At 42.3% G+C, this 21,011-nt stretch overlaps 1 protein-coding gene across 2 annotated transcripts; it reads left to right on the top strand.

The window, feature by feature from the left end:
- Positions 1–373: 373 nt before the first annotated feature.
- Positions 374–20,139, top strand: LOC121611309 (serine/threonine-protein phosphatase 2A 55 kDa regulatory subunit B gamma isoform). Of its 2 annotated transcripts, none has more exons than XM_041943791.1 (9): positions 374–488; positions 10,057–10,154; positions 10,442–10,607; positions 11,379–11,491; positions 12,209–12,386; positions 13,175–13,339; positions 15,213–15,382; positions 18,785–18,876; positions 19,585–20,139. In XM_041943791.1, the coding sequence occupies exons 1-9, from the start codon at positions 413–415 to the stop codon at positions 19,877–19,879; spliced, it is 1,353 nt and encodes a 450-aa protein (XP_041799725.1). In that variant the 5' UTR covers positions 374–412; the 3' UTR covers positions 19,880–20,139. The 2 variants fall into 2 exon arrangements, with proteins under 2 accessions (XP_041799725.1, XP_041799724.1); XM_041943790.1 differs by lacking the exon at positions 374–488 and adding an exon at positions 3,799–3,903.
- Positions 20,140–21,011: the final 872 nt, after the last annotated feature.

Genomic DNA, 21,011 nt, shown 5'->3' with positions numbered 1-21,011 from the left:
TTGGTGTGGCCACACCTGGACTCAGCTGCAGGGTGGACACGAGGTGCACTACATTTTTCTTGCCACACGAGTTGTGTGTGCTGTTGTGAGGCACAAATCAAGCTCACCCTGGCAGTTTTTAAATTGTTTTTAAACAATCCTCCTCCTGCAGGTTTGCATTTGGCTCTCGGAAGCAGTTGTGTGGACTCCTCCACACACCCATCCCTCCTTTGGGACAGGCCCACTCCCTCCCTACCTGCCCCTCATCCTCATTTAAGGATAGGATGTCCGGCTCTGCGCCCCTGTGCTGAGGAGGTGTTGGCGGGCAGCAGTATGGGCGCTGTGCTGGCCGGCATCCCCACCACCCCCTCCACCACTGATCTGCCACCGCCACGCTGCCCCACCGAGACGGGCACTCCCCCCAGCCCCGCCGATGGGCGAAGACACTGACGCCACCCCGACGCTCAACCACCGCGGCTTCCTCCCCGACCACAACTATGTGACTGAAGGTAAGAAGATGACAGAGGAAGCTGCATGTGTCTATATGTTTCAAAGTATGTTTTTAAGTGTGCCCCCATCTGAGTGTGTATCTATGTTCTGGACTTATGTAGAGTGTGTTTCTGTGTGTGACAATGCGTGTGTGCGCTTGTCTGTGAGGCAAAAAAAGCTCAGGACGGCTTCCTAATCTTCTGTAAGCTCTGTGTTGATCAGTGTTCAGATGGAGTTGCAGAAGGAAACAAGAACTAGGGAGCAAAACACCCTCCTCTTTGCAAAATTAAACCATCAAGAAGCGAGTTTTCCTCTATATCTTCCCCCCTTTTCACTATTTCTTTGTGTTCTACACCTTTCATTTCTCTTGTTTTTGTTAATGTGTGCTTTGTAACCACCGTCTTACCTTGTGTAACATAGCTACTTTGTTACACTGCAGGGCAGAATTGATCTGGCCTGTGTCCGTACGTGTGTGTGTGTGTGTGTGTATGTCTCTGTTTGTGTCTGTGTGTCAGAGACAGAGAGTGGGTGAATATTTCTTTTGTGCGTGACAGCATTTATTTCCAGGAAAACAAGCCAGAAATTTCCGCCACATTATTTTGTGCTCATTGCACTGCGTGTCATCTCTCATATTGTGACTGAGTCACATATGCACTGTCTTGTTACTTTGTCCTCTTGAATATAACAGGTGCATTTGTCAAATTGAATATTCTAGAGTATCACATATCAGCCAGGGGAATATTAAAAAGTCCAGCAGCACACAATCCTTGCAAAACCACCGAATTCCATTGGTTTGTTTCATAAAACAGATGGATTATAACCTTGGATAACCCCCACTTATGCTAATCTCAATTACACCACTAATCTCACCTGCACACTAGCTTTCCTGTCTGCCTTCCTGCCTGTCTGTCTGTCCCCAATCTGTTTCTGACACTCAGCTCATTGTGCGCCACGCCTCTTCGACCAGAACAGCAGATTATCATTTGGGGGTCATGAACGTGTTGTGAGCTCATTTGTGATCCTCGTATCACTGCAGAAAGGGAATTACGATGCTTCCTGTGTCTGTGCTATAATGTAATTTCCCTCACACAGAAGCACATATTGTAATCAGGGGGGACCTGTAGTGCTGCCTGTTGATTGTGTGAATGCTTGTGCGCATATTGTATTATTGAAATTGAAGAGTATTTGTGTGTCTGTGTGTTTGTGTGTGTGTCTTTGTTTGTCTCCGTGTGGGAGCATCAGTCTCTACTTATACATACAGTGTGTCCATGACCAATCTGTGTCTTTGTCCATCTCAGAAAAGGATTTTGATGAAATCATGGCAGAAAATCAGTCTTAACATCCATCACCAACCACCCATTATTGCCATGGCAACAGTCCGTGATGATAAACATGCTGCTTTTCATGCTTGGCCAATATGATTGACAGGTCGTCTCCACCCACCAATAATGGCAGTATTAATTATTCCACACATCTCAGGCAGACACAGGCATTATTCAGGGTGAATTGCTGATGAGCTCACACAGAGGTGGACACACCTCTAAACACGTTTGGTCTGAAAAGGCTGTGCAACACATGGACAGCCTGAAAAGACATAGTTGCAAAAGAAGAAGTAGTACTAATTGTGCTCTAAAAATCAATCTCACAAGAATTCCCCTAATGACCAAAGGACATACTTTTCTGTCACAAACAGACAAAATGTTTCATCACCTGCCTCTTCTTCTATATCCACTCCAACCCCATCTACCTTTCCTCCATGTTCACCCCATCCCCCGTCCTCCTCCCCATTTCCATCCCCCACTGCCTCCCCTCCCTTCCTTTCCCCATCGGTCCTCTAATGCAACTCGCAGCATTGCCCGGTGCTGAAGTGGCGCGTCTGCCAAACAATTATCCAACAGTGCTCTAAAGGCTGCTCAAACACAATGTGCCTCTGTATGTGCGTGTCTGTGTGTGTCTGTGTGTGTGTTCAAGAGAAAGACAGAAGGTGGTAGACAGACAGAGAGAGGTGGTGCATGTGATTTTATGCTTGGGTGTATTTTGTAAGCTCCTGTGTGTCTCCATCTTTCTTTATTTTTTTTGTCCTGTGTTGCATTCATATTCATGTCTGTGTCTTTGAGTGCATACTCCGTGTCTTTTTGTTTGCTCAAGTCTGTGTGCGTATGGGTGTGTGTCTGCAGCGTTTTCTGTGTGTGTCTATGTGTGCGTGCGCATACATAACAGTGTGTCTGTAGATCTTCCCGTGGGGATTCCCCTGCCCTTTAACTCCTACAGGGGAGGGATGCTTAACCTCCCTCTACCTTAACGTCCCTCCCCACCCTTCTTCCCTTCATCTCTTACTCCCTTCCTCTCACTCCTTTTGCCCCCCTCAGTATCTCCCTTTGCTACAGCCTCACCTCTGACTGGTGTGACATTAGGTTCAAGGATAGATGAGGAAATAATAACAAGCATCAGAATTCAGGATTTTGACAGTTTTGTAAATAAATTATTTATGACTGTTTCAATTTCATAAATTATGTAAGCACCCGAACACCCATTATTAATGTGCACCATAGAAAAATATCTGTGTATCTGTTAAGTAAAAACTCATGGTATGGTAAAGAATGAAGTAGGAAAACCCAATAAGAATTTAATTAAAGACAAACATGTACTATGCCCAATGTAAAAACAGCACATCGGTATAAATATGAATTATACGTCCAACTCTAAAAGTAAAACCACGATTTGCTGGTTGCAGCATATCAGACATGAATATTTACTCCATTTCACATATTTTTCAAACTATATTTCTTTTTCGACTGTTGCTCACACAAATTCCTTTGGCCAGTAACAACCTGAGATTAGCATTTTCAGCAATATTGAAAATAATGGTTAGTCATAAGCAAGTGAGCTTTCACCTGCTCTGACTGCTCTTTTCTACTTGTCAATCATTGTCACCTCTGGGGAAATGTGAGAGCTATCTACACTTCTACGTATATTAAGACTCTGTCCCACAAGCTGTGTATCTCTGTCCATCCTGCATGTCGTGCTAGCCTTCCTGCCAAACCCAACATGTGAATACATCATGTTGTGTAGATACAAAATGGTCATATATACACCATCAGTATTTTTTTCTCTGGTGGGTACTCATGGCCAAATGTGGTGATGCGGTAACTCAGTCCCTACCTTCAACCCCACCCTCCCTGGTACTTCCTTGATTCCTTCCTCGATTCCTTCCTTCCCCTCTGCTCCTCCCTTAACTTCCCTTTCCTTCCCTTCCCTCATCCTTGCTCCTCTTGCAGGGCTGCTCCTGGCTATAGCCTGAAGAGCTCCGCCCATCCTGTCCACCCCTCTCCACCCTGGAGTCCTCCCCCAGGATGTTGAGCCCCATCCAGGTCCTGTGCTCCGACATCACTACCCTTTCTCTGGAGCCCGAGCCGTTTGCCTCTTACACTGAAGGTGTGTGCTCTATCCTCTTCTATCCCAAAGGTCATATCTATGTCGCACAGTTGTGCCACATGACCCCAGTGTGAGATTTGAGCATTTATGTGTGCTGCCTGTGTGTGGGTGGTTGGATATGAGAGTGTGTGTGTCATTAAGTGTGCATGTGTGAGTAGTTTGAGTCAGGTGAATTCTCACATGAGTGTTATAAATATCTTAAACATCACTTTGTCTCTGTCTGTCTGCTTCATCCTTTTTGTGCGTCTCTATTTTTGTACCTGCCTCTTTATTTTTGGATTGTGTGAGTGAGTGTGAGCGTGTGTAATTGATTTCTTGAAATAGTGTGACCAGGCCACACCCCAACTCCTTTAAAGCACAGCTATCTTACTTTTGCTTTTATTTAATACGGAGCAAGACACACAGACACTCACATCCATGCACATGAACACACACAGACACACTCTTCAAACATCTAAACACATGAACAGGTAATGTGCAGACATTCATATGCACACACACAGGACAACAACTAATGATTTTTTTCACCATCAATTCGTCTGCTGATTATTTTCTGGGTTTATTGATTAATTGCCATCTTGATCATATCAATATTTATCTTTATCATATCATAAAAGATTCAGAAACCCAGCTAAGATCGACATCTGAGGTGGAACCAGTGAATTTCTGACATTTTTGTCTCAAAAAAAGGCAACAGTTATATCAGCAAATCATTTCAGCTCTACTCTACACGCATCCGCGCAGAAAGATTAGAGTGGCAGCATAAAAAAAGAGCCAGAGTTCTCTGAATATGGGATTACATTTCAGTATTTATGAGGCTCCGAGACATAATCTCAGTTTTCAGTATCGCCAGAGTTAGATTGGGTGTAAACCAGCTAAGCTCTAATCTTTTTTTATGCTACAGTCTCACAAATCTATTGGAAAAACAAATTGATTTTTGTCAAAAATGAATCACACATTGCAGCTTTGACGATTCATGCAGCTAGCTTTGCAGGCAGGCGAAGCAGGATTACAGGTGCATTTCACACATGAAGCTGTAGCTGACTTGGTTTGTGATTCTAATTGTTTGTTTCTACAACCATTAGGCTCACACCAGCTCTGCTCCATTGTGCCGATGTGTGTTTGGAGAAATGGCAGATTCCCTGCTGTGCTGGGCTTAAATCACTCCTCTCCACACATGTGCACCTCCAACGGAAACACATGCACCAGTTTTTTTTTTCCAGATATCTCCAAAACTGCAGAACAGGGATCAATTTAACGTCTCCCTCCGGCAGTCTCTCCCCTCGTCTCCTTCACTCCCGCCTCTCCCTCTCTGCCTCCAACCCATTTATTTCTCTACAGGGTAATTGAGTACACACACTTGTGCACACGTACACAGGAAATGCGGGGTGCTTGAGCTGCAGCATGCACACACACTCACCAACACATACACACACACATCTCCTGCTGAGTGGTGGCTTGTCCTTGCTTTTAAGGAGTGTGTGTTTTTGGCTCAGCTTTAATGGTCCGTGTTTACCCAAACCTAAGATATCTATAATTGGGACTGTCGGACGTCTTCTTCCCCCTTTGTCCCTTTGGTAGCCTTAACAAAAAGAAATAAGGAAATCCACCTCTCTCGACCTCTGCCACCACCCTCATCTATCCCATAAACCTCCTCTCCTGCTTTGTCTAATTTTATAGCAACAGATGAGCGCTAATCTTACAGTGCAATCTACCTTTTATTGTCTTGATTAATCAATCAATTAATTCTAAAGACATCTTTAGATTGCTTGTTTTGTCCAACTAATCATCCAAAATCCCAAAATATTCAGTTTACTCTCACATAAGACAAAGAAAAATAGTAAATCCTCATAAAAGAGCACTAATGTTAAGAAATGTTTGTCAGTTTTCCCTTAAATGACCATTATCAAACATCATCAAAATTATTACAGATCACCTTTCTTTTGATCGACAAGTACTCTCATTACTAATCACTTCAGTCATCTGGCCATTATTTTTACAATTAATAGTGTAGTCTATAAAATCAACATCATCACAATGTCTGTTTTAGGGCCCATCTGAAAATTGCTTGTTTTGGTCAACCAACATCCCCAAATTTTCAGTATATTCAATTTATGATAATATAAAAAAGAAAAACAGCTTGTAATTTTCATTTAATACATCACTTAAACCATTTACTACAATTTGTCACTGATTTATTTTCTGTTGATCAACTAGTCATGTCTCCTGACAACATGGTCGCTGCGGAGGTGCTGTCTTTGTAAACACCTCACGTTGCATTTGAGTGCTTATGTGTTTGGTGTTTATCACTTGTTCATAAAATCTTATGCTTCTCCGTGTCATTGGGTTCATTCATGTTTGTGTGTTGTTTTGTGTTGATATGTACTGTATGTGTGGGTGCATGCACTTGCAGTCACAGTGTGTTCCCCCAGCTCTTGCAGTGTGGGGATGAGTCAGACAGGCCTGCTGATGCTAATGGACTGTCTGTGGGAGACAGACACAGCTAGCTTGCTATATGCACACACACACACACACACACATCCCACTATAAGACACTGACTTACAACGTGACAAACTATCAGACACACACACAAGCACACACATACATATTACATTAGGACAGTGGCCAGTGGTTCCTCTTTGAGGAGAGCTACGGTGCTCATGATGCTCGTTTCTGCAGTGGTTGTTTGTATTCTTAGAGGTTCATATTTTTTTTGTGTTCTTCTAATAAAGAGCATCAGAGAGACAGATGGATGTGAGCTGTGTGTGTGTGTGTGAGAGAGAGAGGTAGAGATAGAAGGAAAGAAAGAAACACAGAAAGATAAAGAGGCTTCAGGTTGAGAACAGACAGAAGATGAGAGAGGAGAGTGTGTGCTCCATATTTTATTCAGCTGTGTTGTGTGCCGCTCCTGTGGTTTTGCTTAGCTTAGCTCTTTCTCTGTGCTACTTCAGTGGAGGCATAGTTATCTGTAAATGTGTTGGACGTGCTCACACGTACACACACACACACACACACAAAGCACACACAGGGACATTTGCTGTGCATGATTACCTGAATGTGTGCATTCAAAGCGTCCTGGTGTGCGTCCTGTATGTATTTGTTCGTGAATTTCACTTCCTGCGCAGGGGTCGGTTTTTGTGTGAGTGCCATCATATGTGTGAGCGCATTAATTATCTGCATGTCCTCAATTTGGACCGTAGTGTCCGCTTCCATCTCCTGATACTACTTTAGTAATGTTTGTCAGTGGACAAAACTGCAGCACCATAATTATTTTACCGCGCTCGTTCTTCCTGCGAGGATTGGATTGATGAATCCCACTTCCTCCTTCACCAGACTGCCATATACGGCTAACCGTTAACGAGTACCGCTGCTACTGGTTGGCTCTGCCTGTTACCATGGCAACCCTTGCTCACCGACGGACCCCTCCACCGCCTCCGCCCCGGCGCCTCTTCCCTCCACCTCCCTTCCATCCTTCCCATTCTTCCACCACCAGCATCGCCACCACTACATACACGCTCACCTACAGCCAGGCAGCGGAGTGCTGTGGGGGAGGGATGAGAGAGAGTGAGCCGAATGTGGATAGACAACCAAGAAGGAAATGAGAGAGTGAAATGGGGCAAAAGAGAGAAACCGGGGAACACGGGATGAGAGATGACAAGAGAATGTGTGTGGTGAGAAGGATGGAGAGAGCTAGAAAGCCTGAAATAGAGGAAAGAAATTGAAACTGAAGAATAAAAAATATACTGCCATGGCTGAGAGATGAAGAAATGGATGGAGAGAAAGAGGCAACCAGTAATATATGAAGTGTGTGAGGAACGGGGTGAATAAGGTTGCGTTGGTGTAGAGATTGAGGAGCAGTCCCTGCCTCCCCTCATCATAAAATCTCTGTCTCTCAAGGCCACCACAAAATAGGCAAGGCTACAGCTTTGAATCACTCCGGCTCTCAATAAATTCGCTCCATTTTCATTACAGTCAATACTTGTTGAGGACCATGTCCTTTTCTATCAAAACTGAGCTTAGTCGAGGGCTTGGAAGGGCTATCTGAAATAAGTCTTATTCTGAAATCTAATCTATGACATTTTTGAAGATATTATTTGATTATTTGGTAGTGCAGTGAGCTTTCCCTGTACAAAAACCTCTGTGAGGCAGGACTGCTTTGGAGGATGGAACATGCCTGTGGGTAGTGCAGTTTCTTTCTCGATTACCTTTAACACAGTTTGGAAATAACTGTAGGTTTTGTCTTTTAAATTGGAAGAGATTTACAGATTTTATGGCCAGCAAAGAGTAGTTTTGAGTCAGAAAAGCGACATTGCTCATTTTTTTGCTCTGTCAGGCACAATTCTATGCAGGAAAATTGGCAGACTTTAATCTTGTTTACACTAAGTCATTGTCACTGCTAGGTTAGTATATTGCTTGTTACATGCAAGCAACTTAAACTGATGTTTTTTAGAAAATGTTGCCACAGAGCACAATGGCATGTGAAGTGACACTGGATGCAAAGAACCAGATTTCAGTAGTGACGGAAAGGCAGATTATTCAAAGAAGTAGTTTGACACTGGGAAATACACTTTGTTAGGTAAATATGCAGCAGTCAGTTATCGTTTATTTTGTACATAAACAGAAGTGTAAAAATGACAAGTTGTGGTTTTAAGGAAGGTTATGTGCTGGAACTATTTATTGTCTGGGCGCAGTGATTCGTCAGTCTGAAAAATCATCTCACTCACTGTAGCACACCAGCAACTAACCTGCTGAACTGAATACTGAATGAGTTTTACGTGTGTCGTGATTCAATATGTTGGAGGGAGTCATGTGAAGACAACAACATACGTATAAAATTAGACAAAGAAAGCTTAAGAATCTGTGCTTTTGTTGTGACTGTGGTTGATTTTGAAGATTATCCAGTCACTGAAGCCATCACCATGGTGATTGTCTGCTTGTAACGCAGCCTTTGTAGTTACAAGAGTGAAAACAGTCCAACCGCAGATCTGAAATTTCACAGCTGAGCTGAACAGTTTGCTTCTTTACTTGTTTGTTCTGTTCAAATAAATTAGGTTTTGACTGAAAGCCTGAATTTAGAAAGATGACAAAGTAGGTCAAAATATGGGCCTGCATCAAAAATATCTCTATGATGGTGGATTTTTACATTTAGCCATTAATGACCATGGCAATCTGGATTTATCTTACCTGATGAGGCTAGTTTGAACTGTTAGGTTGAGATGACCTGAGATGACTTTACAGGGCTTCATTCCAGGTTATCTACTGCAGTGTGGAGTGTGGTCCAAAGGAGGTGAAGTATAGCTGATAGAAGGACAGGGGGGAGATTTCATGCCACGTTAATTCAGATTTAAGATCCAAATATGACACGTGCATGCCCTTCATTAGACGGCACAACCAAGTGCTTTCTATTTCACATTCTGTGCATTGTGTGATGCAGGAAGGTCCACTCAAAGCAATGAGGCGGTAAATGTTAAGTGGTTAATAACATGCACACTCCTCATGTTACAGTGTTGTCACTGAGTCAGACTTTGTTGGTGTTTCGGGGCACGGAGCTAGAGGTCCTTAATTGTCCCAAATATGCAAATGAAAAATTAGATTGGAATGATATTTAATCACTAATGACAATACACTCTAAGATATGTTTACACTTACACACTTACAATACAGAGTTTATAGGGTGCATAATTATTCCTACACACACACACGCACACACACACACACACACGATGATCAACTAACACTGTAATCTGGAGTGTCATAGTGTGCGTCATTATGTGTGTGTCATACTGGAACACAGTGTGTGCTTGCATGCGTGTGTTTGATGTATTTTTTTGATGGGCTAATAATATGTCCTGTATAATATGAATTTCATCTGAAAGTTAAGTTTAAGCACAATTGCAAAATATTTGTGTTAGTGATCAAATATTGCTTTTTTTACACATTAATTTGCATATTTTAATCCACTTACAAGTTAATGCATCGATGACTCGGTTGAATAATTTAGAGTCGGATAAACAGATTATACAGATGAATGATGATGTGTGGTCAATTAGCTAATGGGTGCTCTTTCTCTCTCTCACCCTACCGTTCTTTCTCACCCTCTCTCTCTTTTTCTCTCCTCCTCCATCTTTGTCTCTGTGACTCCCTCCCTCCAGCTGATATCATCTCCACTGTTGAGTTCAACCACACCGGAGAGCTCCTGGCCACAGGGGACAAAGGGGGCCGAGTGGTCATCTTTCAGAGGGAACCTGAGGTACACGCACCAAACACTCACACACTTACACTCATACGCACAAACATATCATTTTTCATTCAAGCTCTGAGAGCAGTGATGAACGTACACTGTTCCCCTCCAGCTACAGTCTAGATTGACTGATAAATTGTTAATCCTCCTGCTGTGTCCATGCTATTTCTTCACATGATCAAGGTGACGGACACTGGCTCAGGCTCCTGGGTGTTACATTGCTCTGGGACTGTTCATGTGAGCAAGTGCGCATTTTTCCCCCATCTCTTCCATGTACCCTCTTTTTCTTTCCACAGAGCAAGACTGAGCCATTCTCCCAGGGAGAGTACAATGTCTACAGCACCTTTCAGAGCCATGAGCCAGAGTTTGACTACCTTAAGAGTCTGGAGATCGAGGAGAAGATCAATAAGATCCGATGGCTGCCTCAGCAGAACGCCGCACACTTCCTCCTCTCCACCAATGGTGAGAGACTTCGCGTACATACGTGTATCTTAGAGAAACCAGCGAGATGTGGAAGTAGTGATGTGCTTGGTTGATATTTTGTGGAAAAAAGATCCCTTGAACCAGTTTGAACCATGATGTTTTTAAAAGGCATTACTTGAGTTACTAAGGTCAGAAAGCAGATTTTTTTCTCGCCTGAAGAGAGAGTGTATTAGGAGTTAGTCTGCCTTAGATAAGAGGTCCCATCATCAGTTTACATTCTCATTTTATAGCTATATTGGAAGATCTATAGATTTTCCCTGAGCGCCCTGTTATTGATTTATTTAAGTACTATGTTGTTTATGATTGAGGATATGAAAAATGTAAGACCTGCCTCAGCAGTTGGGTAATGCTGCTGTTGCAATGCTTGCTGTCATTTTTTCAACATGATACAGAGACTTTTTGTGTCTGTCAGCGTTGGTTAAACAAAACCTCGCTGATATCTCATTTAGAGTTCTCTTTCAGAGCTAACAGTTTGGAGTGTGGTGGATTATCCTGTCTATTAAGTCTTCTATTTTGGGTTTAAGTGCCTAAGTTGACTTTGTCTTTATGCGCTTTTACTGCTCTTCTTTTTTAAGATTTCCGCAGTAACAATTTGAGATGAAATTCCACTGTTCAGTGTTTAATCACATCTAATCTGAGATCGCAAGATGTCTTACCAACCTCAGAGCATATGAACAAGTACCTTTTATTCATTTGTTACACTTTCAAATGTTCTTATCTGATTGCTTAATGGCTGTGTCTGTTTCCCAGATAAGACCATTAAGTTGTGGAAGGTGAGTGAAAGAGACAAACGGCCAGAGGGATACAACCTAAAGGATGAGGAGGGTCGCATCAAGGACATCTCCACCGTCACCTCTCTACAGGTATCTATCTATCTATCTATCTATCTATCTATCTATCTATCTATCTATCTATCTATCTATCTATCTCTTGCACGCTCTCAAACGTTCATGCAGTCATTTGTGCAACATAACTAGGTCAGTAGGTACAGATGTGTTTGCATGTGCAAAAATGGGTCACTGGCACAATAGTATATGTGTGTATGCGTGACTGTGTGGGGGTGGAGAAAACCTCGATTTCCAGCTGTACAGAACAGCAAGACAACATCTGCACTGGATCTCAATTAGTCAGAGCATCAGTGATTCTATTTGTGGTGAATTCTTGGTAATCTGGACGCAGCTGCACGCAGTGGTATGGTACGGCCTTCTTTGTAGAGGTCTTAATACATGTATCTGTAATGGTGAAGAGGCCCCCACTGTGCAGTATGCAAATTACACACATTTAAGGTGTGTATAAAAATGTAAATCATGCGTCGTCAATGAAATTGTGTGTTAATGCAAATGTATGGGTATGAAAATGCAGCCAAATGAGCTGTAAGTCATGCACTGAATTGGTTCTTGAATCTTGCCATCAAGCAGGCAAGTTAGGGGTTCTAACAATAATGTGTTATTGATGTCAAAGGAAGTAATGCATTAAATATTAATTCATAGGACAATAAAATTATTCAAATTGAATCTACTATCTGTATCTGGACCATCTCTCTGATGGGTTACATGGGATGTTAAACTACTCTTTTCAAGGTGCCGGTGTTGAAGCCGATGGACCTGATGGTGGAGGTGAGCCCGCGGCGAGTGTTCGCCAACGCCCACACCTACCATGTCAACTCCATCTCTGTCAACTCCGACTATGAGACCTACATGTCAGCTGACGACCTGAGGATCAACCTCTGGCATCTGGACATCACTGACCGCAGCTTCAGTATCTTTTGTGGCTCGTAGTGTGCATGCAGAGTGAGGAGAAGAAAATACAACCCCATATGCAGTAATGTAGGCTTGAACACACACACAAAACACATATTAAAGCAGGAATACATTTATTAAAGCACAAGGACACAGATAATTCATGCATACATTAACACATAGATGCTCATACATGCTCAGTAATCAATCTCTGCCCACACACACGGACACACTAAATTCCCACATTGCAAATCCCACTTTGTTGTGAAAAGAAATGCACAAAGACACACACAGTGCTGGGGGAGGGGAATATTATCCTTGAGGAGTGAAAGTGTAGCTTAATGAATAATTCAAAGGCTGCATAAATATTTCAGCCTCTTTCTGAGTTCTAATCCAGCTCAATAGGACACAGTACAGTCACATCCCTGACCCAGACAGGATTTATAATATTACAATTTCTCTGAATATGGAATGACTTTTCTCCCACCATTCCCCCAAGATATATTTATATTGGTTTGCTTTATTTCTCCTGTAAATTATTTACATTGTGTTGGTAATGTATACATTACATAAACTTATGATTTAATTTTGCATGTGGATTATGGGTATGTGTGGGTTTCCACATGAATTCAAACATAATCCAATTAGTTCCTCATCGTGTCAGCTAGTATTAAAAGGATAAATGAATGAATATGTACATACAGTATAATAGAGTTCAGCAGGTAAGAGCAGTTCAGGCTGAAACAGACTGCAGGCCCTGGGATGTTGACTCTCTTTGCTCTTTTCCTGAGCGGTGCTCTCTCTCAGACATCGTGGACATCAAGCCAGCCAACATGGAGGATCTGACGGAGGTGATCACAGCGGCTGAGTTTCACCCCCACCACTGTAACCTGTTTGTCTATAGCAGCAGCAAAGGCACCTTGCGCCTCTGTGACATGAGAGAAGCAGCACTGTGTGACAAACACTCTAAATGTGAGTAAACCTGCTGAGAGCCGCGATGGAGACATGCATGTCATGTTTTTGTCTCTCCACAAGGGTTCTTCAAAGGTCAAAGTGTCTGATACTGGTTACTGTAAATGTTTGCCTATGAACGACAGAGAAAGTACATTTTGCTGCTGAACATTTTTCAACAAATACTCTAGGTTTTTAGATTAAGCTTTTACCTTTAAGGCAATCATAAGTTGTATGATTTTAGTTATTGACAACATATTTTTAGCTATGAATGCAACTCCAGGATGACAATGTTGGTCAGTTGGTCCACCACTTTCGCCCAAACTGAACTACGTCAACAATTATTCAGCGGATTGCCATGATTTATGATGATGAATCTTTGTAGCTTTGGCGATCCCTTGATTTTTTCACTAGTGCCATCATCAGGTTCATATTTAGGTTTGTGTGAAATATCCCAACAAATATTGGATGGATTGAAAATTGGATTGGAATTTGCTACACATATTCATGGCCCCCACAGGACAAATTGTAAGCACTTATTTTGTGAAAAATCACCTTAAGATACATAATCCATCACAGTGGATCATCACTATGAGTTTGATTTATTTTTGTGTGGTCATGTACAACCCTGATTCCAAAAAAGTTGGGACGTTGTGTAACACATATATTGAACTAAATGTGAGAATTTCTGATTCCTTTTTGACTTATATTCAATTGAAAACAGAACAGACAATATATTTCATGTTTTACACATCAACAAACTAAATATATGTAATTCTGAATTTGATGCCAGTAACATGTTCTAAACAAGTTGGGAAGGGGGGAGCAACAAAAGACTGGGAAAGCTTCAAACAGGTGTTTTTTGAGCAATCCACAGGGAAACAGGTTAATTGGTAACACCTGATAGTCTTGTGATTGGTATGAAAGAGGCATCCTTGAGAGGCTCAGTCGTTCACAAGCCAGCATGGAACAAGGTTCCCCACTTTGTGAAACATATGATTTCTTAAAGGATGTTACTCCATGAGCTCAGGAACACTTTGTAAAACCGTTGTTGGCAAATCACTGCACTCTGTTTTTATTTACATTTTACACACCGTCCTAACTTTGTTGGAGTCAGGGGTTGTAGTTAAGAGCGGGGACTGTTTTCCTTGGTGGTGCATTCCAAGATTTTTATCTATATAATACTGTATTCATTTTGTAGTGATTTAACTGAAACCTGCAAAACCTCAGGTACATTCATTTGTTGAAAGTAAATGATTTAAAATCTGAAGTGTAAGAAGTTTGATTTCCTGACAATTTAGAAGCACAATATGTTTCTTTGGAACATTGTTCACCATTTGATAATACTTCTTTCCACTGTACGTCCACTTTTTCATTAATGTAGAACAGAGTAAGTTTACCCATAAATCTGCTGTCCTTAAGGGACAACAATTCAATTCATGGCACATGTTCTCTTATGCCTCGGATTTATGGTTTCTCAACTTTCCTGTTTACTTCAGAGTTGAAATGGCCAGTTTCCCATGAGTGAGTACAGCTCTGACCAGTGTGAGTCATGAGTGCAGCAAACACTGTAAATTGTGTTCAGTGGAGCTCTGCAACAAGCAGCAAGGGATTAGTTTTTGTTTGTTACATTCAATGAAAAATGTCTATTTACCAGATTTCTTTCTTTGTTTTGTTATTTTTAGAGGACTTTTGATTTTTCTCTCTGAAATGCGCAGACAGCAACACCTGTGAATAAACGTACCCTACAGTCTGTCTGCCTCATAGCCTACAGTCAGCATATAGACTGAGAGATTTCATGATCTGCACCTGACATAAAGACAAACATACCCAACTGTGTCTCTGCGTGTCATATGGCTTAACAGCACTCACACTCCTCTCCCACCCACTCCAGTGTTCGAGGAGCCAGAAGACCCCAGCGCCCGCTCCTTCTTCTCTGAGATTATCTCCTCGGTGTCCGATGTCAAGTTCAGCCACAGCGGTCGCTACCTGCTCACCAGAGACTACCTGACTGCCAAAGTCTGGGACCTCAACATGGAGAGCAAGCCCCTGGAGACATACCAGGTGTGTGACCAACCATGTGTCAAAAGTACAGACGCTGAAATACAAAAATACACCAGAATGAATATTTTGTCTGAGGCTCAGCTACTGTGATGAAGTTCCTTCTGGCTGAGAGCAGATTTACTCTGGGCGAGGTAAACTGATCAGCAGTCGAGGAAGCATTAACATATTTTCTTTGAATCCAGTCAACTCCCAGACGGCTGAAATCACTGCGGATCATACTGATGTAATGATGTTGAATGATCATCCGTTTTCTACAACTTTAACCCAGTATAAGATGGAAATTCCAGCTGCTCTGTGCTGACATTCCACTAACTACTCTCGGCACACCACAAATATTCTGCAGTGTGTTCAAGCAGAATATTGAAGTTGTGGTCTCTCAGTTTATTGGCTGTTTCATTCTGGCTTCATCAGCTGACTGTTCAGCACCCAGTCAACATTCAATCAGAGCTAATAGTCTTTATAACCCAACAGGTCTCATTATTTCTCTGCTGACACCTTCATGCTAACACCACATGCTGCTGCCACCAAGTCCTGCTGATGTGTTTTTGTCACTTTGCATAAATCACAATTACATAAAATTACACCCACATTGAGACAAACCAATGATACACACACACACTGTTGATAATAATAATTATTATTATCAACATGATGCCATTATGGACATGTTGTTCAGTTTTCCTATAATAGGCCTGAATTCATTTGGCCACATCTGTTATGTTATTATTTTAGTCTTTGATCCGAAAGCCAACACAAATATAATTGACTAAAGAATGCACATTGATTGCATTAGATTTGTTCCCTTTATATGTAAGATACATTTACTCCATACTCCTTTATGAATCTCATTTTTTGACTTATTTTTAATGACGTTGTAATTTATCATGTTCAAATTAATGAACATAACCAGTTTTTAAATCATAGCAAATTGGGACTTATTCTCTAAAGACCAGCCCAATCATTGACAATAGAACCAAACATAATACTGTATATTTGCTTGTACCTCCAGGTACATTAGAGAATTCACACAGTAAACATAACTGGGGGCACTTTAGAACACAAATCCCCAGATCCTCTTCCATATAGTTCAGAATTGGTTCCCATGAAAGTTTGATCACGGAGCAGTTCTACAGAGCATGAGGCGAGAGTGCCTTCTGTTATTTTACACCTCCAACACTTGCTGTCATCACTTAGTCATACTTATGTGTAAGCTTGCATCTTTGAATTTGGTAAGTCCAAGATACCAAAAGTGCTCATGTGTGTTTTGAGTTGCAGATTTGTGGCAAATTCTAGTTGAAACTGAGTGGAGAAATGTAACAAATACAGATGCTAATATAATAAAACATGAGGGGATTTCAGACTCTTTACCATCATCAAAATACTAAACAAGGGGAACTCTTTTGGATTTGTGGTGTTTATCCCCCCAGTAGACTACAAGAGAACGAACCCCTTATAAGACAATATATGTTAGCCTCTCTGAAATAAATAACACAGGTCCAGTGTTTGTTATGTGGGAGATGTATTCTTTCAGCACTGTCTAGTGTTACTGCTCACATTCTTCGAGCAGAGCTTCCACTAACAGAAGAACCGCTTGCATTAAGTGTTCACTTCCTGGATGTGTTTGTGACTGAAATCACTGTCCCGTTGTCCAAACTGTTAAGTGACTAACTGTCCCTTTGCTGAAAGAAGGCATTGTCATCCTGCAAATATGCAAAACTGGAGACAGAAATGAATCATGGGAAGACGGTTTACTCTCAGAATCACAGTACTTACTGATGATTAGATTTTTCCAGAACCTTTTAAGGATAATTGGATTGATTATGCGCCAGACAATGCACTTCTTCTCGTCAGTGCAGAATCACCAGAATCTCCCTATGTGGCCCAAGTTTTTAACTTTGGACTTCAATCTGTAGATGCTTCTCTGTGTGTTTAGCAGATTAATACTGTACATGCTTAAGACAAACACAAGTAGTCACTTATCATAGCTGAGTATGTGTGATTAAGAGGGACTGACATGCTGTTGAAAGTGTACACATAAAAAAAGTACAAAGCTGATTCTTCTATTGCACGCTATCTTTCACACATACAAACTCGATTTGTCTCTTGTGTCACTTCTAAGTGTTACAATAGGCCACACCAGCTCCTGTTTATGCGCAGTAGAAGTATTTATCAACTCCTTTTTTCAGTTTGTGTTTAGTATTCCTGCCGCGGGTGCTTGGGTGCACATGTGTGTGTGTTTGCCTGACGTGTGAGGGCCCATGAGGCAGCCAGGAGTGGGAGGCTAAGACGCACTGAAGCTATTTATAGGCTGCCGAGCCTCCACTCATGAAATGAAACTGGAAGGAGGGATACCTTACACAGCGCCCAACACCTAGATCTGCAATGCAGCATGGAGAGGGAGGGAGGGGGTAAAAGGAGGGAGGAAGAGGGGTGTGGGTTTGAAAGGGAGTGTGAGGATGGTGTGATGAGGGGAGGAGAGAGGACTGAGAGTTTGGAAATGAGAGGGAAATGAGAGAGAAATGAGAAAGAGGGATGTCAGAGGTTGAGCGGAGTAAACTGAGAAAAACAGAGGGCAGAAAAGGTATTTCAGGGCTAAGCTGCTCTTGTTTTGCAAAATTTACACTCGTATTACTCCTGGAACATGAAAAATATGCACAAATCCATGAGGGATGAGGTGCTGTACTCTAAATCAGAGATCATGCGGACCGGGAAAAAAAAGATATATATTCAACGTCAGCTGACACTGTATCATTTCACCCCGAGCAGAAAGACCCATAGGGGAAAACCAAAATGTCACCGGGTTTGATGTACAACCATGAGCCGACCTCAGCTTGACCGTTTATTGATTACGAAGCGACTGTTGACTGCTGACTTTATGCAGAATGTGAAAATAGGGGGCTTAATGCGGAGCACGGCGGCTCTGGAGGAAGGTGTAGATTTCAGCCCTTTGCATCACCGGGCAGGCACAGTGCTGACACAGGCAGGTCGAAGGAAAGCACGAGGGAAAAGAGTTATTAGTCAGTGAATGTGTGTGTGTGTGTGTGTGTGGGTTCACGTGTGTCTCTGTTATCATGCCCTTGGTGGGTTTGGATGTTAATGGATTTACTGATATGGAAAAGGAGTTTAGATTAAAATGTACTCCTGGCCCTCGTATTGCTGAGGGCTGCTGTTGTGTCTTATTAGAGTTGCCTTCTGGGAGGTTTATGTTACAACTTGCCCACATTTAATGTGTTTTGTCTGTGCTGAGTGCCGTGTGTGTGTGTGTGTGTGTGTTCTGCTACCTCTTCTATTTATAGTTTATATAGAGAGTCAATACCAGGGAGTGAAGCAGCTGTGGACTCATTTTTAATCATACCTCTGTGCGTGTGTGTGTGTGTGTGTGTGTGTGTGTGTTTCCTCCAGGTTCACGATTACCTCCGCAGCAAGTTGTGTTCCCTTTACGAGAACGACTGCATCTTTGACAAGTTTGAGTGTGCCTGGAACGGCTCAGACAGGTACCTGAAGTGTCTGCATGTGTTTTTGTGTTTTGTTACCTGTGATAACTAAATGTCCCAAGATGAGAACATGTAAAACTCGTGCTCTCATATGTTTTGTGCGTGTTGAATATCGGTAACTATAATAAACTATGAGAACACTCAAAGCACAGACATCTACCGAGGCCAGTAGCCCACTCTACTATGATATGCACATCTGTCACTATATATGCCTGGATATAGCTTCACGACTGTTAAAATTCAAAATATGTCAAAATATTGTTACAGTTTTTCTAACATGAAACCTGAATGCTCCATAACGACTGCATTCTGTATGAAGGTTGAGCAACTACATGTGTTGGCTACACCAGAGGATTACCTGTGAATGTGGATTGTGATGTGGAGTCATGGTTCGTCTACCACTGGCTGTGTTTTGCCACTATTGAACTTTACTACCACCTGCTGGATTTTAAGTTGTATGGCATTTATTCCGCCTGGGCCAAATGTCTTGTCTCGCAGTGGTAACAAAAGTGAAAAATAGTTAGTGTATCCGCCCTATGATTCAAACTGTTCAAATTCCTTGTTATAGTTTGGTGGAAGTGACCCTTTACCTTTAGTCATGTAGTGGAGGGTTAAGGTTAGTTTGGAAAATTAATGTAGTCCACACCAAGACACTGAAAATCTCCAGACTGCAGTATCTGATCTGTTCTCTCCTCTTCCTCTTTTCAGCGTGATTATGACCGGAGCCTACAACAACTTCTTCCGCATGTTCGACCGGAACACCAAACGCGACGTGACCTTGGAGGCATCGAGAGAAAGCAGCAAACCCCGAGCGGTCCTGAAGCCGCGGAGAGTCTGCGCGGCTGGAGGAAAGCGCCGGAAGGACGACATCAGTGTGGACAGCCTGGACTTCACCAAGAAGATCCTCCATACAGCCTGGCACCCGACCGAGAACATCATCGCCATCGCCGCCACCAACAACCTGTACATCTTCCAGGACAAACTCAACTCTGAGATGCATTAATGAACGGATGTCAGCGATGGATACAAACAAGTTTACACCTGAACACACAACTATGCCAGAATGTACACATTTACGGACATATACCCACAGGAATATGCCTAACACACACACACACGCACACACGATCAGAAAACACACACATCTAGGTCTACTCTGTGACACACTCCCTCACCTCCTCCCCAGCCTCCCAGGACTGAAAGGACCTAGGAAGGGCTAGCAAGGGAACAAGATGGATTACGCAACGGATTATGGATTGCAAAATGGTCCGAACTGTGGATTTCTTGATTGTTCACCTCTGGATTGTGCTTGATGGTGTGTTGATTGCAACAGCTCAGCTTCTGAGGGGGATAAACGCCCCCCCCAGACTGGAGAGACGTTTAAATGTTTGTATTTTTTTTTTCTTTTGGTTCTTCAGGCTCTTTTGCTTTTCTCCACCTCCTCCTCCTCCTCTCCTTACTGTATTTGTGTGCTCGAGCAAAGCCTATTCTTATCCCTTGCCCACTGTTTTGTGTAACAAAAACCCTTCGTGGTTGTCAACCAGCGGCACAGATGAAAAATGGGCCATTTATGTAACTGGCCGTTTGTTTGATATCAGATCAGCTACCCCCCACTTCTGTTTTTGTATCTTCTTGTTAAATGATGTTAATGATGGTAACTATGATGACAGTGACAATTTAAAATGATACATGTGATGTGCAAGGATGAACTCGGACCCTCCCCCTTAACCCAAGTGCACCCAGACGCCTCTGAGCTCAATTGGACCGTGTTCAGTGAGGTAAAACATTCACAGTCCTGCAGGTAGAAGCAGAAGTTCATAGGTTATTACGCTGTGGCCTAAAATGAGAGCACACTCTCATATATCTGCTCCACACACTGTGTTTCAGTCATTAATGTTGTGTCTGCTGAAACAGGCCCTTCAGCCTCACAGATTGTCGATCCAGCTCCTGGTCTGGGGCTGCGTCATGTGCTACTTTGCCGTTAAACACAACTCAAATCGAGCAAAAAAAAGAAAAAGAAAAAAAAATCTAAAAAATGAACTAAATAATTTCAACAATCAAGCAAAAAGATGCTGCATGTAAAACCAATTTAGCCTAGGTGTTTATAAATCGACTGACTGACTGACTTGGCTGCC

The sequence above is a fragment of the Chelmon rostratus genome, chromosome 9 (assembly GCF_017976325.1).
Source record: "Chelmon rostratus isolate fCheRos1 chromosome 9, fCheRos1.pri, whole genome shotgun sequence".
NCBI lineage: Eukaryota > Metazoa > Chordata > Actinopteri > Chaetodontiformes > Chaetodontidae > Chelmon > Chelmon rostratus.
This window is presented reverse-complemented; position numbering and strand designations above follow the sequence as displayed.